Source organism: Porites lutea, chromosome 1, assembly GCF_958299795.1.
Source record: "Porites lutea chromosome 1, jaPorLute2.1, whole genome shotgun sequence".
In the NCBI taxonomy this organism is placed as follows: Eukaryota; Metazoa; Cnidaria; class Anthozoa; order Scleractinia; family Poritidae; genus Porites; species Porites lutea.
Window position 1 is genome coordinate 28,895,007 of NC_133201.1, and position 24,847 is coordinate 28,919,853.

The 24,847-nt window shown below is 38.3% G+C and overlaps 2 protein-coding genes across 2 annotated transcripts; one reads left to right on the forward strand and one right to left on the reverse strand.

Moving 5' to 3' along the window:
- Positions 1 to 16,488: 16,488 nt before the first annotated feature.
- Positions 16,489 to 17,460, forward strand: LOC140927477 (uncharacterized protein F54H12.2-like). Its single transcript, XM_073377141.1, has one exon. It carries the CDS (start codon positions 16,489 to 16,491, stop codon positions 17,458 to 17,460), a length of 972 nt encoding a protein of 323 aa, XP_073233242.1.
- A 2,958-nt stretch (positions 17,461 to 20,418) lies between these two features.
- LOC140927489 (uncharacterized) lies at positions 20,419 to 24,372 on the reverse strand. Its single transcript, XM_073377151.1, has 3 exons — positions 24,354 to 24,372; positions 21,396 to 24,267; positions 20,419 to 21,154 (listed from the first exon to the last, which is right to left on the reverse strand). Exons 1-3 carry the CDS (start codon positions 24,370 to 24,372, stop codon positions 20,419 to 20,421), a joined length of 3,627 nt encoding a protein of 1,208 aa, XP_073233252.1.
- Between the last annotated feature and the right edge of the window lie 475 nt (positions 24,373 to 24,847).

Below are 24,847 nucleotides of genomic sequence, written 5' to 3' on the forward strand. Positions count from 1 at the left end.
AAACTACATGAGACCGATTTAACTTTTATTGAAGCAATACTCTGTGATAAACCTCAGAGTCAATTTCGTAGAAGTTTTGAGAAAACATAAATCTGTAAAACATCCCGTCTTTCGTTGATAATTGAAATTTATTTCTTACACCGCTTAATGTAGTTGAATTTTGTGTCAAGGTTGCGGAATCATTTGATATCGTCGCTTTTGTAACGTTTGCATTACTATTTTTTGCCATCCATAAAGCAATTTTTTTCCGTTGAATAAATTTGGTATAGTAATATTTGTTGTTCTTGTGTTTGTTATTAAACTTAATTTTTTTGTTGATTTATCAAAATTTAATATTTTTGTTGAAACAGAATTAATTGCGAAAAAAATATTTAAGGTTTCTGTTTAGCCAAAGATTCATAACAACACAAATAGTGAAATTTTGACTTTTAGGAATAACAACATTAAAATAATTGTATTGCAGTCTTAATCCATCGGTGTTAATAATACTCAATTCCTTTGTTGTCTGAAATGTTAAATTTGGATTTACACCTGTAAAAGTAACTCCTGATGCACCTATTGTCAGTTTATGGTTGCTTGCATCACTGAAGTCATAAAATGCTTCAAAATATTTTCTATACAAATTGTTTTTTGTGAAAGGAATAATTTCCTTTAGTATATACTAAAATAGTGGATAGTGTTTTTCGCGCGCTCTGATTGGCTACTCAATCAGTGAATATCCTGCACTATTCACTGATTCACCTCCATTTTCTCCGAGCGAGCGAGCGTCGCCAAACTCGCGTAGGTTGCGAGCAAAATGCCTTCCCGTTTTCTGCCGTAACAAACTAAGAAATTTCACAACTAATCAAGCAAGCTATTTCCGAAATACATGAAGAAGGTGACGAAGTTCGGTTTGGAAGTTTTAACAGGTAAAGTTTTGTCTTTTTTACTTGAATTTATCGATAAATCCGGAGAAAAAGTTTTTTGTTTACAAATGCAAATTAAGCTTATAAGTCTTGCGTTACTTTATTTAGTTGACTTTTTCATAAATAAGCTTAAAACTAAATTTGATAATCTTTTTTACAGAATTATTTTAAATACAAAAAGAATTCACAACTCGTTTTGAGAAAAACTTTCCCGCAAGAGCTAAACAAACGACTTCAAAAGTTTTATTTGTCGCTAAGAAAAAGCGACGACCTCGGCCGTTCGGTCATCGCGCGCCAAAATTGTAATCGTTGGCAACAGTAAATGAGTTAAATATCATCATTTTTGTGCTCAATTATCTCACTGTTTTAGTATATACTAAAACAATTATTAACCTCACTGTCGATGGCTAGTATTGGATATTTACCTCGCCGCTTCGCGGCCTCGGTAAATATCCAATACTAGCCACCTCCACTTCGGTGAATAATTGTTATTTACTATTCCAACTGTTGCAGCACTACTATCACTGTATTTGTCCAAAGCAATATTTCGAATTGTTTTTTTATTTGCATTTATGTTAACATTAAGTAAAATTTCAGTTGGTTTAATATCAAACGCTGTGTGATAGTCGTAAACTTTATCAGCATCAACATCTGACACTTGACCCAAGATTCCGTAAGCAACAATATAAGTTCCTGAAAATTTTTTTGGATAAACATTTAAATTACTTTGAAGATGAGGAATATCAGCAAGCAGATGAAGAAAATATGGATGTGATTGTGCTGTTTTATTGAAATTAATTATCAGTCTGTGATAATACATGTACTGTTCATTATTCTGAAATATTAGAAAATACATGTCTGCATTTTTTAATTAAGACATTTTCAATCGTTAATCCTTGAGATGCTGTTCTATCAATTGAAACTTTTGTATTATTCCAAAGATTATAATTAATATTCATGATTTCAATGCAAAGTGTGTAATCAACGTTTAATTGCAAAGTGTAACAATTAATTCCCATTTTGTACTTATAACCATCCTGTTGATTTTTATACAATGTGTTATATATTACTTTGTGATTGTATGTGTGAAAATTGCCATTAGTTGGCGATAAATCTGCAATCTTTGTAAGATTACAACTACTACCAAGTAAATCAGTCCATTCTAACACATTTGACATCAAAAATGCAAATTCATCTTTTTGATGACTTGGTTTAACATGTGAATGAGGCACTACAGAGTCAACATAATTTTTATTTACTGCACCAGTTCCACTTTGAGGTTCATCATGTAGGTGTTTTATTCGGTGATTATAATGCATGTTTAAATCTCTAGTCATTTTGTTTGTTTCATCAGCTTTAAGATAATTTCTAACATCAACTTTATTATCATCCACATACTTTTTTTGCAGCATCTGTGCCAGATGTTGGTTGTATTGAATTAATTATTTTTTTATTATCCATATTCAAGTCATTAAGCATTGCAGCTGTTCCATCACGAGGAAGATATTTGTTGTCTGTAAAAGCCAATGTTGTTGGTTGATTTTGCCCAGTTGGAAGTGGAAGGTTGAATATTTGATTATTATTCATATTTATTTTTGCCCATGTTTTAGTCTCATTATTGATGTTTACAAAATGTTCTTCTCCTTCAGCTAGGCTTATAAGAGTATTTTTATTTCCTGCTAATGATATTGCATTTCGTTTTTGCTATTAAGAACATTGTAAGTATTTTTCAAATCAATATTCGACTTTTTTGATAATCAGCAGTTATTGCTGAGTCGACATATCCTTTGTTTGCTCCTTGGTCATTGTTAATTGGAGGCTTAACATTATAGCGGGGCTCCCGCGCGCGCGAAGCGCGCGTGGGACAGAGCCCCATACTCATGGAATATGGTCAACCTCTTTTCGTTTGGTTGTCACGTGATTGACCGAGCGTACGTACGTACGTACGTACGCGTCTACAGATTGTACGGGTGGGGTAGGGGAGACTATCAAAAGGAAGGGAGGGGTGTCTCAGGCGTGTCTTGGCAAGTCCACATCTTTAATAAAGGATTTTAGGACATTCACAATATGGTCAACTGACAGCTGTCAAAACAGGATAGCCACTGACCAGTATCCCATGACCATATCGCGGGCTCATGTGTCAACTCATCGAGGTGACGTGATTTATTTGGAAGCTGTCCGCTGACCAGTTAATTGTTTTACTAGATCGCGAACAATGTTCAATCTCATACTTTTACTAGTTAAACTGATAATGCACACATATTGGACATTAATGTTTTGATCAATTGACAGCTGTCAAAACAGGGTACCCGCTGACCAGTATCACTTGACCGTATCGCAGGCTCAGGTATCGACCCATCGAGGTCAAGAATTTTTTTGAAGTTATCCGCTGACAAGTTACTAGTTTTCAAGTGATCGCAGGCTCAAGTTCAAGTTTTTTCTAAATTCATAAGAAATATGTTGTGTTTATGTGCTACACAGTTAAAATTTTGATTGCAAACTGACCTCGGACGCGAAAATTCAGCCAGCTGTTACAGGCAGGGAAGACAGTTGCTTTTGACTTTTCTCACCATGGTCACGCGTTGGTCACGCTCTACGTCCAATTTTTATGCTCTGATTGGTCAAAATTTAACAGGTGAGTTCATGCGGAAAATTTATGCAGCGTCTTGAATCTTGTTTACTTTGACAGCTGAAGCTGACAGAGTTTTGTGTCAACTTGTGATGTTTTTAAGTGTCTTTTTCCACTGGATGTGCAAAATGAAATTCAGCTGCTATCAGGAGTCCTCTGTTATCCATGGCTAGTTTGTTTATTGGGTTTTTGGTTGAGGAATACATCGCTTGTCAAAGTCGGAGATAGGATTTCGGATGGCATTGTTTTCGTTTTCACCTTGCTTGATGCGTAAGAGGATTGCAAAGCCTGAAGCGATACTGGCTTTTCTTGATACCTTTCAGGAGCTGCATCTCGAATGGTAAGCCAGAGAAATTATTGTATTTGATGTTTGTTTTTTTGGATCTAATTTAATGAAGTTGAGCGGAGTTTATGCGGTCATTTAGTTTATGCACGTTTGTAAGATTTGAGACAATGATCTGACCGAGTATCAGGTTTGATATAAGCTTACAGAACTTTAAAAAGCCTTTAGACAGTTGCTCACCGCAAATAGAAAGAAAACGTTCCAAAGAATATTTACTTATAATTCTGGCCGGAAAAGAAAGCTTTGAGCGATTTTCTTGCCTCGAGTTTGTCTTTGAAAAAAGCAAACACCGGGAAGCCGGCTTAAAACATAAACTTAAGCTTGAAGCTTGAAGACTCAGGATTTTTAGGGATACTTTAACACTTGTCTTACTGAATGAAAATTGTTGTTTCTGTATATGTTTCACTGAATTATATTTCTTTTATTGATTGTTAGTAGTCCCTCTTGTAATTTTAATCGCTGTGCCGATTGTTTTCAGTCGTTCAGTGAACATCGCTTGCAAGAGTACTCAAATCAAAATGCCGCGCGTTAATAAACCATTAAATAAAAAATAAACAGAATAAATTCTTTATAATGTTGGAGCGTAACTCTGTTAATGTTCATTCAAACACTCGCCACAGCTTGCACTACAAAAGTGAGAACCGGATGGCCGTATAGGTGATTTTGGAAATTTTTTTAACAGTTTATGAATATTGAATGAGTGCAATTTGTATTGTGAAATACTGCTTTCTGTCCGAGGTCTGCCGGTATGATAAAAACAGTGCCTCATACTACTGTTTCACCTCAGATGTGATGTATAAATGGTATAAAAGGTTGGTTTACACGCACCCAGATTTGTTGACAAGATTTTGCAAAGTAAACTTGTCGAACGCAAAAAAGTTGGCCTGATTTTTTTTTCCACTAATTAATCTACGGTGATCAAGAGCCATTATGGCTCTTAAATGTGATCGAAGATGATTACCAGTTTTTGGGTGTACATATGAGGCTATCAACTCGATGTAAGATTTGGTTCACTCTTGGGCTGTTTGCAAATTATTTTTCTCTAAAATCAGGTAGCCTTTCCCTCAAAAGTCACATAAATCTACTCTAAAGTTAACTGAATTGTGGAGTTCGAATACAAGTTTATTGTTTAATTTAAATTATAAATTTATTAATGGGAGCCTCGCTTTTAGCCCTGGCTAAATCTATATATTAAATGTAATTATTATATGGCTGAGTCTGTTTTTGCCATGCGATTGGTCAATTTGCGGTCCGTAACTTGCTATACGAAACAAAATTTTTAAAGAAAATGCTCATTTCGGAGGTCTAAATCTCTTTACCTCGGAAAAAAATGTTTAAATAAAGTTAAAAGACGTCTGTCAACCTTGAGGACTTGGATGTTGACTTTGGCCTTCAACATTTTAAACTGTGTTTATTTGTGAACGAAGGCGATGAAAAAACTAACTCGTAATCTTATCGAAGAGGATTCTAGTCAGTGTTTGAAAATTTTATCGTAGTACACAGTTAAGACGACAAAAATCGACTGGCAGAGATTCGAGATGTTTTGCCTAAGAGAAAATGAGTAATTCCTTCAACAAATATGATAACAAACATACCTGCACCCGATCATCTTGACACGCTTCTTTGCCATTTACAGTGTTTTTTCAAAGACCAACGAAAGAAATATAGAAGCGAGTTCGAGCCAGACACAATAATGTCCAGTTCTCAAAAGACTCCAGCTTCACATTTACGAGTGAATACTTACAGTGCTCTTAGTTTCCACCGAATAAACTTTGAAGTATGTATGTAAACCCTGAGGACTGGGATGTTGACTTTGCCTTTCCAAATTTTAACCTAGCTTTATTTTAATGAGAACGAAGCTGTTGTAGAAACTGAATCGTAAACTTACCGAGGAAGAGAATTCTAGTCAGTGTTTGAAAAATTTAACGCAGATCACAATTGAAGACGAGAATGAACTGACAGAAAGAGAGGTTTTCCCAAAAACAATTAACGAGCGAATCCTTCAACAATGAGAACAAACTTACCTTGAAAAGCTTCTTTGCCTTTTGCAGTGTTTTTTCACAAGGACAAACGGAGGGAAGATGGAAACGACTTTCCGAAATACTCCAGCGTTACATTAAAGAGCTAAAACTTACAGTGTTCTTAGTTTTGACCGAATAAACTTTTTTAACATGGCGAATTTGTTTTTACTTTCTCGTAAAGCCTTTGTCACGTGCTATTGTTTTAGTGTGCGATAAAAACTTTCTTTTTTGACACCTGTCAAATGACTGTCAAATCGTGCGTCCTGCACTTGTTTCCGGTCCCCCAAACAGGAAGAAGCCATATAATAAACATCTTATTGGCCTCGTTTTCTCGGTCCGTACTGTAAATTACGGTTCCTCGTTTTTTCCATCGATTTATGGCCCGCGCGCGAAAAAAACTCCGTCTGTTATTTACAGTACGGACCGAAAACTCGGCTAATAAGAGGTATTTATCTCCCATATCCAAATATGTTTTCATTGGAAATGACTCATTTATTCCAATAAAGTTCTCTTTTCCTTCTTCAAAATTAATTAATGATTGTTTTGAAACTGATAGTTCTTGAAATGTTGTTGTTTCACTTTTATCAACATTACAATTATTTTTCAAATCAATATTTTTTGTTATATCGCCAGAACCACCAACATTATCCAACTGTTTTTTTGTAATGATGATTTGTTTGATGCAGATGATGAGGAAAAAAAGTGCTTCTTCTCAAACTTTTAAACAAGAACCAAATATATTTTCATTTACTAAAGAAGATTTAAAGACGTATTTGATGTCAAAAGAAAGTCAAGATATTTTAAAAGGAGAAGGTTTACCTAATCCAAGTTCTTTTAAAACTGGACTTAGTAGATTAGATTTTAAAGAAAAATACCAGAATAAAGCTGAGGAAAAAATTAATGATTTAAAAAAATATTTTAATCCTGCCGTTATAAAAGTTGTTTATGAAGATGGAAGGAATGTAGCTTATCCCGTAAAAATCAAACCGCATGAAAGAACACTGAAAATAATAAGTAAGTTTAATACTTTATCAAATTATTCATTTAACATGCAAAAATCAATTGAACTTAAAACAGACACTGGCTCTGGCATTTTCTACTTTAACAACCCACATTAGCTTCTTGACAGACTTGAATTACTCGGTGGTTCAATTCTTGCTGGAAATAATGGTGTAATACCAGAGTTGTCTTAAATCGCACATCTTCTCAACCAAATGAAAGTAATCACAAAGAAACAGCTAAATAATTTACTAAAAAACTATATAAAAATTAAATAAAAATGGAAGAACGAGCTATTCATATTTCCTCAGTAAATCGAGAAAAAAGAGGAACAAGCAGACCCGGTGATTTTTCAATCAAGTTTAATCCACCTCTGAAACTTGAGCCTGAAATGAAACACAAACTTACTCCTGACCGATTATCAATGACTTACTCATGGTATAACATTAGAAGTGATTACAAAAACAGGAAAATCAAATACACTCATAATGGTTCAACATGGCAAACAATTACTTTCACAGATGGAATGTATTTCTACTCAGATATTAATGATTATACTTATCCGTGCATGGCTCAAAAAAAGCATCACTCAACCGACTCAAGTGGAAAAAAAGTTTATTCAATAAATTTAACTTGTATGCTTTCCACATACCGAGTTTTAATTTCAACTGAAGGTGACCATCAACTTGATTTGAGAAGAACAGAATTTGGAGACCTCATTGGATTTGACAAAAAAGGACTTGTTACAAAAACAGAGTATGGAACAAAACTACCAAATATTAGAAATTCTATTGATGTACTAAATATCAACGCAAGTGTTATAAATGATAGCATTGTAAACGGAATAAATACAAATACGATTGCTGTGATTCCAACAGATAATCTTACAAGGTCTTATCCAGTCACATTTGAGCCGCGAAGACCTTTGTATTGCCCTGTTTCATCATTTTACATCGCTGAACTGAGAATGTATGTAACAGACTCACTTGGGCTATCGGTAAATTTTAACGGTATTGATTGGTTTTTGACTTTGATACCATGAGGAGCTTTGCTCAAGAAAAAAAATCTCAGCAGGCGCCGTAAATTGATGCCCTGGTACGCAATAGAAAGGTGTTTGCATGGTGTCATAAAATTAATTAAGACCGGAACATAATAAGTAAACCAGACGCCAAGTATCCGCGAGAGACGCGTCCTTTGAGCCCGAGGCAATTAAGGCGAGGAGACAGTCTCCCACGCAACCGTTTTTTTGCGACGTGACCTTTTTGTTTAAAATTAAAAAGATTTGATCATTCGAAATGTATCTTAAAAATAAAAGCTCGCTTCATTTACCCGTAGAAAGTAATTTACATTAATTTAGACTTACTGTTGGTCTGTAAAACATAAACAAATCCAGATCGGACTGCCGGTGATTTGGACGGGGCACGCCAGGCAAGACATTACGTTAAAGCATTTTATATTTCCTTTGTCACTTTGATAAAATTTTTGAAGGAGCGACCCATATTTCATGCGCAAATATTTAATAAATACTCGAGTGCCGAAGTCAGAAAATCCCTCGTGTGACATGACGGGACGTGTGTGACAAGGCACCGCAAAACTTGTTTCCAGTGCCGCTTAAATGAATGGACGGCAGCGATCATGTACGATTTTTGTTTTTGTTTTTGAGGGTCAGGCAGGGATTATGCGATGTAACAGAGTTAAATTATTGCTAATTAATTAATATTCTACCTCGGTGGGACTTTCAAAGTTCAAAAGCGCTGTGGTTTTGATTTCGAAACAATTTGAAGTGAGGTATGATCGAGCCTTCGTTTGCCATTTCAAGTCTGTCGAGGGTTACAACCCCCAAAAACATTGGTATGCACTCAAAAAAGAAATATGTGGAGTCCGTCCGACGGGTTTCTCCAGAAATGAAATATTTAGGAGATTTCCTGACGAAAGACGTGGCAACGCGGGAACTTGAACCCGCCAAATCGGCCTGTGCCGTAGTGGAATTCAACAGGATGCCAGCTACTGTGTATGTCGCTTCCACGTGCGTTTGATCACTAGTCTTCTTCGCCAGAAAAGCATTCCACCGGTTGGCCTTGTAAATTGTGTTTTTCTTTAAGGTAGAGGTCAGACTAAAACGGACTTAAGATACATATTAGTGATATTAGACTTGAGGTAAGTTTGTTTTTAGTCAAATCACTCCCAATACAGTGAGGTATTTCTGTTTTCTAAGTCACTTCAATTAAAAAAAAACATTTAGCTTTATTATTCTATTTCGCTTGGGTAGTCAGTTTATTTATGGGCTTTTGTTATCTGATGGCAAAACCTAATTATTATCATTATTGTTTTTTTGTACTAACTGGTCCTGTTTCTCTTGGGTAGTCACTTTATTTATGAGCTGTTTTGTTATCTGATGGCAATGATGGCAGAACCTAATTTTCATGATTTTCATTTTGTACTAACTGGTTCTGTTTCTCTTGGGTAGTCAGTTCATTTATGGGCTGTTGTTATCTGATGGCAGGACCTAATTTTCATCATTTTCATTTTGTAGTACTAACTGGTTCTGTTTCTCTTGGGTAGTCAGTTCATTTATGGGCTGTTGTTATCTGATGGCAGGACCTAATTTTCATCATTTTCATTTTGTAGTACTAACTGGTTTTGTTTCTCTTAGGTAGTCAGTTCATTTATGGGCTGTTGTTATCTGATGGCAGGACCTAATTTTCATCATTTTCATTTTGTAGTACTAACTGGTTCTGTTTCTCTTGGGTAGTCAGTTCATTTATTGGCTATTGTTATCTGATGATGGATTATTATAATTATTATTATTATTATTATTATTAATATTGTTATTACTATTATTATGAACATCATCATTACTGAGTGATTTATAATTATTTTTCTTTGACACAGGGCTATATGCAGCAGGTGATGGAGTGTACACTGATTTGCTTTAGTTTTTTTTCAGAAATTCACATAGAATTTACTTTAGTTACAAAATCATTGCTTGGGTACTGAGATAAACTTTCAGCGACACAGTGTGACAAAATTGTTTTAACCAAAATCATGATAACACCATCAAAACTTTTTTATTACTAATATTCTTCTTTAGTTTCAAACGATGCCAATATATGTACGTAAAAATGAAATTATCTTGCCGCTTGTTACCAAGCTATCCGTACTGTAAAACGTCAAATGAAAAGTTATAGCACTCACATGTCTATTAGTTCTTACAAATGATTTTGTCAATGAAAATCGACGACAAAAATTTCCTTTCTGTGGCTTAATTAAGAAGCTTGGGTTTCAAAAAAATGCGTTTGTAAAACACAACCGAGTCAATCATCGTACGTTAAATAAATCAAAGCATTACTTTAGCAAAATAGAATCTTAGGGTTAACTTCCCGTGGCTAGTGCCGGAGAAAAGATTGGGCCTCCAGATTACTTCAAACCCTCTGGTTGCCTTCCCTTCGCCGTGCCCTTTGAGCTTTGCGTTAGATCTCACGGTTTATTATTTCAGAATCAAGTCGCTATTAAAATGAAGCTGTTATAAGTCGGTAGTAGTCACTGATGTCCAAGAATTCCAAATAATCCTGTTTCGGGAATCGTAATTTCTCAGAGATTAAATCATTCTCATTGAGTAAACATTAATTTATCACAGGTAAGTAAATGTACTTAATTTATCACATCGAACCTCGTTGCTGACGCCGTTTTGTATAATGATTCTGCCGACTACACAGTAATAGACAGAATAGAGTACACTGTTCGATCAACATAATTGCAAATAATTTCATTCCTCCCGCAAGAATAGATTTTAGGCCGTCATTAAAATGTTTCTCGGGTTGTAAACTTTAGCTTCTCGTAATATTTTCTGAGTCGGCAAAGAGTTTATGTTTCATTTTCAATTTCTCTTTAGTAATAGATATAAACCCTGCTCTCGTTAAGGTTTGGTTCTTGATCTTCGATTATCCCATTCGAGTGGTAGTTATTTCTCTTGCTATCGCCTTTTATAGTTATGGTTGTGCGATCAATAAAGAGCGGGGTTTTTTAACAGTAGAGGCATGCCTTGAATACTATTTCGCGTGAGAAGTAACAGTTGACGTGTGTCTCCGCGCGAGTAAAGCCAACAAATGCGTGTCCGTATCTGGAAAACCTTTGTATTATGTCAAGAAATGTCTTATTTACACGTCTCGTGATTCCCACGCCGGGTGTTTTTGGATGCCGGCAAGTGCGAAAAAATTAATTACCGAGGATTCCAAAGTAACACCTCAGTCGTATGAAGGCGCGAATTGTGATCTCCTGTTTCAGTTAATCATAAGCCATGGGTAGATTCAATCTACCCTTAGCCTAATTTGCATAATTTTTTTTGGTGAGCAAAGTCCGTCATGAATTCGATGTAATATAATTCTATAAATAAAATGATGAGACAATCGGAGTTTAAAATGAAACAGGGAAATTTACAAGACAACATATTTACGGAGAAGGAATAACTGAAGTAGTTAAGTCGTTTGGTAAAAAATTATTTGAAAATTAAAAACAATGAAAAAAGCGGCTAAAAAAGGAGCTGAAAAAGCAGTGACAGCAGCTGCAACAAAAACTGGTGAACATGTTGGTAAAAAGGGTGGTGATAAAATAGTTAAAATGTTATCAAAAAGTGGTGAGAGTAAAAAAATTCCAAAAAAAATTAATCTTAACGATAATGTAAGTGTTAAGCCAGTTCGAAAGAAAATGACTCACAAAGAGATAAATCAAAGAGTGAATCCAATTTTGAGTGGAGGAAAAATTTGTAAGAGGAAAATTATATAATTATAAAAGTACTGTGAAATCCTTTAGAAATCCAAAATATCTTGAAAGATATGAAGATGTTGTTTTTGACCTTGAACAAGCTCTCGATATTGACCCAGCAAACACTGCTTATCAAAACAGAGTCGGTCTTAAAATTGTTGCTGATAATACAGGAGAAGCCACTCCATTTGATTGGTATAAAGCAAGGTTATCAGTTGATTTTAAAGTGGATAAATTAGCAAACGCAGCAGCACTTGCTGCTACTGACCATAACGGAATTGTAAATGGTTCCAATTCATTTAGAAAAAATTTGAAAATGACTGCGAATGGAAGAGAGGCTTATAGTTGTAATTATGCCAACCATTGTGTAAATATCAAAAATTTGCTTGAGTATAATCCCTCATATGCTGAGAGTATTGGCACAAACGAATTTTACTTTCTTGACACAACAAGAAGTGGAGAGGAGATTAAATATAATATATAGATTTAGCCAGCGCTAACAGCGAAGCTCCCATTAACAAATTTGTAATTTCAATCAAACAATAAACTTGTATTCCACAAATCAGTTCACTTTAGAGCACATTCATGTGACTTTTGTTTTGAGGGATTAAGGTTAAGTGATTTGAGAGAAAAATAATTTGTTAACAGTCTAAGAGTGCACCAAACCTTACATCGAGTTGACGGCCTTTATATGTACACCCAAAAAATAGCAATCATCTTCGATCACATTTAACGTCCATAATGGCTCTTGATCACAGTACATTAGGCCTGGAAAACAAATACTTGGGAAGCAAATCCGGCAGAATTTTTCCGTTTGACAAGTTTGCTTTACAAAATCTTGCTAACAAATCTGGGGGCGTGTAAACCAACCTTTTATACTTTTTATACATCACATCTGACAGTCTGAGGTGAAACAGTACTATGAGGCTTTATCATACAGACCTCAGACAGAATGCAGTATTTCACAGTTTTGAAATTTAAATTACACTCATTCAATATTCACGACGATCGAAGCACGCGTGGGCTTTTAGCGAAATCGCTAAAAAAATTTCCAAAATCACCTATAAGTAGTATAGGGCGCACCGAATTAACCTCTTTTTTGGGCAGGAATTTCATTAACTTGGGCAGGAATAAATTAACGCCAATGACATCATAACCTTTTGTCTTGATCTCATGAATAAAATGCGCAGGAATCTCATTAACTTGCGCAGGAATCAATTAACGGCGATGACGTCATAACCTTTCGTCTTTATTTCATGAGTAAACTGCGCAGGAATCTCATAAAGATAAGGTCATGTGCTATTTTTATTTTGTGGCGGTCATGGTTGGTATAACCGGTTTGACAGGTTTTAGTTATTTTCGGAAGATGATGTCATATGTATTCCGGGGTACTATGATGTCATAGTTGTTTTGATTGATTGACCGGAATTAGAAAGACGCTCATTGGCTGTCTCGTTTGACGAAGCATTCTGGTTGGTTGCCGTATTTTTATGACCCTGTAATTAATGACATTCAAAACAAGCTTTGTTTGTAAAAGTAATAAAATTTGTTTGTGACTAAATTGTGAGTCAGTGTGTGTTTGTCTCTGTGTTAGTCAAGATGGGGCTTTCTCTGTCTTTGCTTCGGATCGACTTTTCTCTGTATCGCGCACAAGCCAAAACATTGAAAGTGTCTTCAACTGAAATGGAAATGCTTCAACAAAAATTTAAAGATCTGCCGGGTTCGAGTCTAGAAAAGTTGAAAAAACTCCACTCTGAGGTCTTTTCAAAAGTAAGCAGGGGACGATTGGTGGTATTTTTGAACTTCGCGGATCAGCTGGGATTAACTGAGGAGGAATGGGAACTACTATTTAATTTTCTCGTGCCCACTCTCACCCAGATTCCACAGTAGCTATATAAGTAAACATCAAGAGGAAAGAAATCATTCGGGTTTGAACCTTCATAGCGATCATCAGCGACGGTTTGCTGTCCTCCTTCGTCCACTTTTGGATTTGAACACATCTTCAATCGCATACGTTGTGTATTAGCTTGCTGCGGTGGTAGAGTGGTTGTACAAAACTCGGAATTTTGTGATGGAGAAAAAACTAGCCAGCATCTACCTCGACTCAAGTCAACCCGCAAGTTTCGGTGGTTTAGATGCTGTTTACAGAGCAGTCAAAGAGAAAGGAAAGAACAAGATATCGCGTAAACAAGTCCGAGAATGGTTGAGTCAGCAAGATGTTTATACTCTTCACAAGCCCGCGCGAAGACGCTACAAGAGAAGCCGAGTCATCGCTCCTGGAATAGATGCCCAGTTTCAAGCGGATTTGGTCGATCTTCAAAGTCTCAGTCGCTACAACAAGGGTTATAAATACTTACTGACTTGTATAGATATCTTCAGCAAGTACGCCTTTGTGTTACCTTTGAAGACAAAACAAGGTCAAGAACTGGTCAAAGCCTTTCAAAAGATCCTTTCTACTGGTCGAAAACCTACCAAACTGCAAACAGATCAGGGAACAGAGTTCCTAAATCGTGTGTTCCAGAAATTGCTGCGTGACAACAACATTGACTGTTTTACTGTTAACTCTGGGCTCAAAGCCTCAGTGGTTGAGCGTTTTAACCGAACATTTAAGAATAAGATGTATGAATATTTCACGGCCAAAAACACTCTCACCTATATCAATGTACTACCCCAGTTAGTATCTTCTTACAATAACACCTACCACCGAAGTATTAAAATGAAACCGAGCTAGGTGATTAAAGCGAATGAAGCTCAAGTATGGGATACTTTGTATGGTAATGACGTTGAAAAGCGTGTGCGTTTTAAATTTCAAGTGGGAGATCGTGTTAGGATCAGCAAAGTAAAGAGAACGTTTGAAAAATCTTACTTACCTAATTTTACGGAAGAAATTTTTACTGTTTACAAGCGAATGGCTCGTCAAGTACCCGTTTATAAACTAAAAGATGATGCAGGAGAAATCTTAGATGAAACATTTTATGAGCCTGAATTGCAGAAAATTATTAAGAACGATGATGTGTACCGGGTCGAAAAGATTTTGCGGAAGAGAAAGCGTAAAGGGGTAGTAGAGTATCTTGTAAAATGGAAAGGGTACCCAGACAAGTTTAATAGCTGGATAGCAGAAAGTAATATCTCAAAGTTGCAACATTTTGCGTGAAGCCAATAAAAGGGTTATTTTAACTGAAAACAAATGTTGTTGTGTATGGTTATAAATTAAAAACGCCAGGAATAAATGTTCATTTGAACACACGATACGATGGAGGTAACACAGTTTTACCTGCATCTTCCAAGCAATAGCAGCCTCGATAAGTTTCCCAACAACACATTAACGGAGTACCATGTTGGTTTACGTCAAACCGTTAGCTTGACGGGGGACTGGGAAGTAGCGTTAACAGAAATTCATTATCCCCACAGCTGGAATAATGTCCAAGGAAATTTTGGTAATCGATTCTTCCTTCGGAACCAAGAATTGTCCGGAGTATGGGAGGTCCTAATTATACCACCGGGTCATTATTCTTCCATTGAAGATATCTTATCAAAGATGAAAGGGCTGATCGAGTATGTAAAGCGTTTCAGTAACGATGTAACATTTTCCTACGATACCTTCACTAGAAAGGTGACTATTCACCTACAAAATAACGTAGAACTTTTCTTTGGTAACATTGGATACCTGCTGGGATTTTCACCAGAAGAAATTATTTCTAATACCTCTACCGCTGAAAGACAAGTGGATTTGGAGTATGGCTTTCACGACCTTTTCATTTACTGTGATCTTATTCAGTCACAATATGTTGGCGATGCACTGGTCCCTTTGCTTCGAATTGTTCCCGTAGAAGGAGAGGATGGCCAGCGAGTCAGTAAATCGTTTTTGCGCCCTCAATATGTACCTGTCAGCAGAAAGCAATTTGAAACCATCGAAGTCAATATAAAGACAGACACAGGGGAATCTGTGCCATTTGAGTTTGGAAGAGTGTTGTTAACACTTCATTTTCGTCAGAGTCAACCTCAGTACTTTAAAAAAATGAAAAAACTCCACGCCCCAAATCATAAGCTTTACGAACAGTACTATGTAGATCAAGCCAGGCAAAAAGGTGGAAATTTACCTGCATTTCACGGAGCTCGATTTCAGCGAGGTTATGGCTTAGGATCCATATTTAAAGGTCTGTTCCGCTGGGCGATGCCCCACCTGCAACAAGGTGCTAAGGTGGTTGGAAAAAAAGCTTTACAAACGGGTGTCAATGTTGCCCAAGATAAGCTTGGCGGAGATAACATTAAAACGGCAATCAGCAAACAGGCTAAACAAGCTATAGGTAACATGACGTCCCAGAAGTCACAGCAAGCGCAGTCAGGAGCTGGCAAAAAACGTGTAAAAAGGAAAGCGCAAGGCTCAACAATCAGTTCGCCTCCGGGCAAGAAAGCAAAAACATCTCCACAGCAGAAGAAATCGAAAACCATTTTTGACAAAGAATAGAATGGCCTTCGTTCATCACGAGTCACGCGAGTGTACTAAATCAGAGCTGGATATTTTTACTATTCCTGCGACACAAACCTCTATTCACAAAGGGCAATGGATTGAATATCACCCTCAGCAACATCACGGACACTGGTCCTATTGAATTTAACGTATCTGGAACCGGAGAAGAATATTTACATTTAGCGCGAACACAACTTTATGTGAAAGCTAAGATCACGAAAGCAAAAGGAACCGCGTTAGATGCAGATATTCAAGTGGGTCCCGTAAACCTGTTTTTACATTCTCTGTTTTCACAAGTAGACGTTTCCTTGGATGAGCGACTTATATCTGCATCCACTAATACTTACCCCTATCGTGCCATGATTGAGTCTTTGCTGAACTACGGGGAAGAAGCTAAAACAAGTCAACTTTCTATGGCCATGTTTTACAAAGATACTGCTGGAAAGATGAATGTAGTGAACCCCTTGGCTGCAGACGATGAAGCAAACCTTGGATTAAAGGCTCGCTATGAGTTTACCAAAGAGAGTCATACGGTGGATATGATGGGACCCATTCACAGTGATATATTCTTTCAAGACCGGTTGATGCTCAATGGAGTTAATTTAAGAATCAAACTAAACCGAGCCAAGAATGTGTTTTGTCTTGTGTCCTCAGCAGCCGGAGCTAATTTCAAAGTGGTTATCACAGAAGCCATCTTGTTTGTACGCAGAGTCAAGGTTGCCTCTTCTATCATTCTAGGCCATGCAGCTGGGCTAAAACACTCCAGCGCCAAGTACCCCATTCGCAGAATCGACTGTAAAGTGCTCTCTATTCCAAGAGGATTTAGTAGTGTTAACCCTGACAACATCTTTTTGGGTCAAACTCCCAAGCGCATAGTATTGGGATTAGTGGACACAGAGGCTTACAATGGGAGTTACCGTACCAACCCCTTCAACTTCAATCACCACAATTTAACTCAAGTGGGTGTGTACGTGGACGGAGAACAAATTCCCCGAAAACCTTTGTTCCTGAAGTTTGACGCCGCTGGTGGTCAAAATGTGATAGCCAGCTATCAAAGTCTTTTCTCTGGTATTGGAAAGCTTTCCCAGGATACGGGCAATCAGGTAAATAGAAGTGATTACGGCTCTGGTTACACCTTATTCGCATTTGATTTGACCCCAGATCACTGCCCGGGAGATCATTTTGAGCTTATAAAACAAGGAAACCTGCGCTTGGAGCTTCATTTCTCGGAAGCACTCGCCAACACGGTTAACCTTATCGTCTACGCTGAATTTCAAAACGTGATTGAGGTCGACGCAAACCGAAACGTTCTCTACGACTACACAAACTAGAAATGGACACCATTCAACTGACCCTTATTTTGAGAAAGGATAAATTTACACGAGGTGTGTTTCAAGGCGTGTATCCCTCAGACAAGCTACCTGCAAGTGTTTCGCAATACCCAGCCCTATATATCGCCAATGTGGATACGAGTGACAAGCCAGGTTCGCATTGGGTGGCGTTTTATTTCACCAAGGAGCAAGAGGGAGAATTTTTCGATTCTTACGGAGCACCTCCCAGCAAATATTCAGGAACATTTACTATCTTTTTAAACAACAATTCTAACCAGTGGATTTTTAATACTGAGACATTACAGAGCATCTATTCCAAAGTCTGCGGACATTACTGTTTGTATTTTGCTTTATATCGTAGTCGGCAAGTAAGTATGAGTACAATTGTGCATCGTTTTTCTAATAACACACGTAAAAATGATAGTCTTGTCAAGCGATTTATTGAAACACATTTTCCTATAAGTCTTCCGAAATATCGCACTGATGTAAACAAGCAAAGAGCACAAGCACAGCACAAAGTTCAATAAATAAACACCTTGTAATTTCTTTTCAACATCTTTTATTGAGTGAACAAAATAAAGAGATGATTTACAATAATAATAATAATGTCTCTTGTGGTGATTTTATAACCGTAACCAGCGCACGGCCTCAGGGCGTGGACTCGCATTTCTTCGCCGCTGTTTTTTCACGGGGGATACCGTCACAGGTGGGCTAGGTAGCCAACAGGAAAGACTGTTAGGGGTTTCGTCTCTTACTCTTGCTTTAAATTCTCGAACAGCACTTTGCCTCTGTGGATTACGCACTAGATTTTCCGGTACATTCATTCGGGCCAGACCCCTCGCAAACACCGACCATCCTACTGGTTCAAATCCTTTGCGGTGGCGCAATGTGTCGTTGACTTGGTCCACCAGATGAGAACCTGGAATACAAAACATACAAAAGCTCTCCTTTATCATTCCAATGCAATACATCTTGATGCTCTTCAATTTTATCCAACAATTGTCTAGCCCCGGCTTTGTAAATTTTGGGTACACTTTTCATGACCTCTGCCTCTACGGCTGATGAAGTGAATTTTTCCGGGACAGGTTCTTCCGAAGGTTGTTCATTTTCTTCTGGTTTAGGTGTTTCTACTGCTTTGGGGGTTGATATTTTCACATGAAGAGGTTGACCTTTTCGCTGATCGTAATAAGTCAAGTACCGCTGCAACACTTGATTGTAAAGCCTAGCTTTTTGTTCATCATCAAGTTCTTTACTGGATAAAATATCGGTCATTTCACTATCCAAGTTTCTAAGAGTTTGTGTGACGGGTGGGGTTAGTATCTGCTGGCGTTGCTGTAATCTTTCCAAGGTGTTCTCGGGCACGAGAACCATGCGCTTTGTGTGATTCATTTTAGGTAAGAATCGAACTTAACACACGGAGAACGGGAGGTAGCAAAACACTTAAAAAATTTCCTCCGTGTTGTACCAACAATTTCTTTTTCTTATCGAATGGTGTACTTTTTTCGGCTAAAGCGATCAAAGATTTCTTGTGAGGTAAAAGTTTTTTCTTTGCTGGCTTACTGACAGGCACTGTTCCTTTAAGCACGTTTAAACACACTCACAAATGGTTCTTACTAAAGCGTCGTCTGCCACCTTCAAAATGGCTTTACGCTGAGCTGGTGTACACTTGACAAGCAGTTTCAGAAAATCGTGGTTCTTTCTAAGTCGCTGTGCCATCCTCAACTGAAGAAAAATGATGTGGTTCACGCTTTTTATACTTTTCTGACGTAAGCGTACTGAGTCTCCCCGGGGAAAATATTCGTACGCAGCCGGAAGTTGGTAGGCGTTTCCGGTTTAAGATCGCAAAATAAATATCCATAGGGTCTTTTTGTCGCATCCTCAAAAGCTTCTTGCATGTATTTGACATGACTGGGAAACATTTGTCTTGCTAAATGATTGACTTGACTACTATCACGTGGGCTTTTGAACACCACTAGGTAATGCGAATTCAAGCTCATATCTCTCAGTTCTTTTCCACGATGAAGCATGTTTTGGAGAATAAAGATCACGCTGAGATTGCGATGGTGACAGCCCTTGGTAAACAAATTAGTCATTCGCTGATCATTGCTAAGCTCGTGCATTAAGTCATCAATGACGACTAAATTCCGCATAGAGGGATTAATTAGGGTTTCCAGATCACCAGGCACTCCTTCAACAAACAAAATGTTCGGAATAGTTTTAAGCATCTCATCGTAGGCTGGTTGATACATGCCATAACACCAGATGATTTTTCCCGGAGCACCATCAATCATGTCTTCTCCTGCTTCTAGTAAACGTTTTACAAACTGACTTTTCCCACAACAAGTTGGGCCGGCCACAAGTGCGGGGAAAGGATGTTTCCATCTCGTGTCCATGATCACAACTGATTAACTTAACTGCATGCACTCTTGTTTATAGAAACGCTGTTTTGGGTTCAGCCTCTTTGTCATACACACGAATCGCATTGGTATTTTGTAATTTTGCAAATTGAAGCCAATATTTTCGTTCTATTTCCGATAAGTCGTGGACTTGAGTTAAATGATTTGCTAATCGAACTAAAACTTTAGACCCGCAACCTGGAATCGGACAATGTTTACATCTTAGTCTCTTCATGTTTCCCCTCTGAAAGGTTGGCTAAAACTGAACTAAACTGTTTGAAACATACAATTTATCGGGCAGATCGGGCAGATCGGGCAGAAAGGGCATAAAGGGCACCTTTTTAGCCCTGTGTTTTTTCCCCTGGGCGCGCGTGGAGCTCTCGCGTGTAAGCCGTGCGCGTTGAGTCAGGAAACAAGTCATTTTTTTCAGCCAACTTAGTTTTATTTACAAGTCACACACTACAATGTTTGAAAACTCTTTGTGCGTAATGAAATTCTATAAAAATTTTCAGTTCCAAGAACAAAACTAATCTATGTACAAGAAATTATTTACAAAGCAGCGTTAAATGTCTAATGGAATGGTGGTTACCCCATTGTCCAATACTTTTCTTTCGGGGTAAAAGTACGAAAAACCATCACGAACTTGTTCGTATGTATACATACTGTTATTAACTACACGGAAACCCTTGTTAAGTCCTGAACTGCTTTGTTTGGTCAGTAGAACATTAAGATATTTTTCTTTATTGATATCATTACATGTTTTGTTTACTCCTTTGCAACTAAACTTATCGTAGGAACCAAAACAATAATAGGTTTTACTACTGAGACCGATTATTCCTTCCCCTGACCATTCTTCTTTGAAAAGACCGGGTGTTCGCTTATCATATGCATTGTTCTCTGGTGTATCGGTTCTGGGGAACCAGTTAAACTTATCCTTTTGAAATTCTGCCCTTAACTCAGGTTTGACTAAACTATCAACTGATGGACCCGCGATCGCGATATAGGCAGAGTCTGTATCCATTTCACAATACTGAAAATCAGTACGATCTAAATACTTGTCAAGAAAATCAAAATAGAACTGAAGCATTCTGAGTTTAGCATACTGATAAACAAAAAATCCGATTTGCATGGGTAGATTCAACTTGACCGTTTTCTTGCAAGACTGGACTTCAGAAGTGTTGTCTTCGATCGGGTCAATCTGTCTAAAGAAGGGTGTGTTGATAAGCCGTGAGGCCTTTGTTTCTTCGCAGAACTTAACCTCTCTGTGGCGTTCTTGGTCCGTGATCGTCTTCCCGTAACTGGAATTCCCGACCTAATAAATAATGTCTCAGAACATTAATAAGGTTTGCATAAGGAAAAAAGTGGCAAAATGCTTTTACAAATGAAATCATACTTAATAATTTCATTGTATCTGCGATGATGGCTTTGTTCGGGTCCACATCCCCAGCACGCCTGGCATCGGAGACAGCTTCTCCAAAGGGCTGGAAACAAGGAACGGGTGTGTACTCGACCACTTGTCAAATCCTGGTGACTTCTAACCCGTGCTCCAAGTACCATTTAATGAGCGGTGTGGCCAACAAGATCTTTTCTCCAAAATAGATACCTATTAGACTTCTACGAGGTTGAGGCATGATATGTTGCTCCTCGGCAAAGGTTTGCATGTATTCACCAATATCTTCTTTAGAAATCTGCGTATTTTTGAAGATTGGACACATTTCGGGGAACTTCGGTTTCAGATGGTCAGGTACTGTGATGTCACACTCGACAACACCAAAGAGAGACTCGTCTCTGATAGCTTTTATAATCTGATTTTGATCCAGGGTCTGGAGGTGGTCAAGGGGTCGGTGAAACTTTCTGTTCATGAAATATTGAACTGCAGAGTCAGTTTTTTTCATTCGGCGCCACTGGCACTCCCACATCTCCATGAGATTGTAGCCTTGATCTCTGATATACTTTGAATTTGCTGTAGTTTCTTCCCTGAGCTCAGCCATTGGTTTCTTTCTTTTTTCATTAATTTCCTTTCCTTTAGTTAGGTAGCAGTTATGACCATGCCACCAACAGCCGTGGAACTGGAAAACTGTTTGTGAAGGACCATGAAAACCATCCACTGGGAGCCTTCTTTCACCTATGCGTTTTTCCGTGTCGTTCATCTGGTGACGTATGTGAACTCCCATTTCCTCAGCTTTCCATTCCAACCACTCGGTGGCCATCTTGGTGGAACTTTCTTTTTTGAACTTGGTTTCTTCGCGTCGTCTCGTAAAAGATCCTGTGGGCATGTTTTGCATGATGGCCCAGAGATAGAGCGCGTTGGCGTCATATCCTACTATTTTCTGGCACATTTTTGGTTCTTTGCCTTGATCTGTTATCTCTCTCTCTCTGATCTTGGTCTTGTCTTTTTCATGATATCGGTGGAAGATGATGGTGGGGCCTCCTACCATATTTTTCTTGAACAAAGTGTATAAATCTTTATTTTTCTCGTCAAAGAGAGAAAAGTAAATGCCAGGTTCCAGGGTTGTAAACAGATAAGTCAAGGTGACACCGGGGATAGAGATTCCTTGTCGCAGCATGTCAATGTTCTTGTCTTTCCAAAAGGCGCACATCTTTTCAAGGGCATCGCAGAAGGGTTGGACGTCAAGGTTGTTATACCAGATCAGAAAATCTTTAAATGTCTGCATGTTGTTGTCAGACCACACTTGTTGGCAGTACTGGTACTCTTGCCCTGTGATGTTTTCGTTTTTCAGTGTAGAGAAGAAGGCGTCGTGAGGAGGAAGAGAAGGGTGGTCTAACTTGTCAAGCGAATCCATCCATTCGTATGGGAAGAAACCTTTGGTTTGCGGACATTCGCACGCTTTCAGGAATTTGGCATAGCTGAACCCAGGAGCAAGAAAGTTGGTGACATCGAGAAAGCGAAGGTGTTCGGACTTCAAGCACATGAAATTGTTGTTACGTTTTATGGTGAACTGTACTTCCTCATTCTGGACTAGGACAGGGAAGAGAAATCCTTTCACAGCATTCAAATCATATTTTCCAGAATTGAAACCAAGAACCGGGAGTTCTTCAAGGTATTCCTCGAATCTCTCTCTCAGCTTCTTTAAGGGGTGGACTTTTTTCTTCTGAGGTTCAGGATGGTTCGCTTCTGGTTTATCGTCCACATACTCTTCATCATCACTCTGGTTCTCTCGTTCGCGATCTAAAGCTCGGTAAAACGAGACACCTTGCTCACTTTCCACTTCATCATCCAGGAAGGCACGATCTTCTTCTGTCTCAGATTCTATGTCTTCTTCTTCATCATCGGTCTCCATAAGATCTTCTCCTTCATCATCGCTATCTTCTTGGACGCTAACGTCTGTACCACTCTCTCCAGTCTGTTGTTCTGACTTTTGTTTTATTTCTTCTAGCTTTTGGTCTATCGCTTCATATAGGAATGAAAACTCTTGCTTCATCAGGTCGGAGCTCTTTTGACTGATTTCCACTAGGTAGTCTATCATCTCTTTGACGAGGTGTTTGGAGTCCCCAGTTGACACAAAACACTTGGGGTGGTCGTAGTCTGGGACATTAGAGCAGACACTGACACTTAGAGGAATATGCTTGGCGTTCCAGGTGAGTTTTTCGGTATTATTTAGGCCAGTCTGACGATTAAACATGTATTCGAAGTCAAAGGCGGCTCTGTATGGAAAGTACTTTAAATGTGGTGGAATGGTGAAGCCTTCATCTTCGAGCAGCTCAAAGATGGTGGGTGGCGTCTTGTACGCACCGCCAGGGAACGTGTAATGGACTTTAGCCTCGCAGGTTCTCTCGTGGCGATGTAACATACCCACATGTTTCCAGAATTTCCCACATCGAGAGCAGCAGTAAGATTTGGTGTATTTCTTCAAATCTTTAATGTAGGAGAAATGGCGCTGGTAAAGGTTAAGGTAGAGGGTACTTGGATAGTGACAAAGAGATCGATGGATCAGCTCCGCGGCAATCTCTGGCTTGGTATCATTGGGTTCATCGTCTTCATTTTCTTCTCCATCTTGTTTGGTGGGCTCCAATGCATATACAAAGATATTGACTTCATATAGGTGTTCTAGGTCTATCAGTTCTTTCAGCTTTACACCACAAAATTTCTTTTTCTCAGGAAAAAATTCTCGATATTTCTCATAGTAATGTTTGGCATCCCGCTCCAGATTTTTCGGATGACAACCATTGTGAACAGCCAAGGCCCGGAAGAAACAGAGATTGTCTTTGTATGGTTTACCAGTCTGTCGGTTTCGATCTAAGGCATCAATACCGCGATTTTCCACGATGTAGTGAGGCAGACTTTGACCTCTCCCTATCGGATGGCCTCGTAGCTTGGTGACGAAGAAAGTGATATTGGTCACGTGTTCTACGACCCATTTGGAGTTGGGGCGACGTTGGCGTACCCATTCTAGGACATCGAGATTCTGCAATGCTTCACGGACATGTGGAAGATCGGCTGCGGTTGTGATTTGAAAGGGCGCCTCAAAGACTTGCTCGTTATTTCTGGAGGCATAGTAATATTGTAGTGCACCGGTCTCGTTGTTTCTCAGAATGAAACCAAAGGAGACATTAAGTTTAAACACGGTTGACTGGTTGGTAAAGATCTCGTCAAGGTGCTGTATAACCTCTTGAGGTTGCGGGGAAGACAGACGATAGTTATACCAGTCCAGGAGCCGGTTTTGGCGGTTGAATCGAGTGCGGATTTGATGCCAGTAGTGACGGTACTCGAGAACAGGACTTTGTTGGACTTCAGATAAGTCAGTCAAGGTTCTTGGATCTTCCTGCCAGCTGGAACTTGAAGTTGCTTTTTTCTCGATAGGATTGGGCTTCATTTTCTTGGGTTTTGGCTCTAAATGGGAAATAAAAATTCCAATGTCTATTCCCAAATCCAAACGAGGTATCCAGAAACACAAAAGAGTTGTTTATACAATGTATTGTTTAACATACTCAAATTAGCATACGACTAATCCAATTTTTTTCCACTTCAT

What these genes read in the sequence shown, in the direction of transcription:
- LOC140927489 (XM_073377151.1), bottom strand. An exon ending in AAATGGTACTTGGAGCACGG is followed by an intron (nt 21,155 to 21,395) that starts GTTAGAAGTCAC and finishes CGGGAATTCCAG; the next exon opens with TTACGGGAAGACGATCACGG.
- LOC140927477 (XM_073377141.1), top strand. Translation starts at nt 16,489, where the DNA reads ATGATTGAGTCTTTGCTGAACTACGGGGAAGAAGCTAAAACAAGTCAA.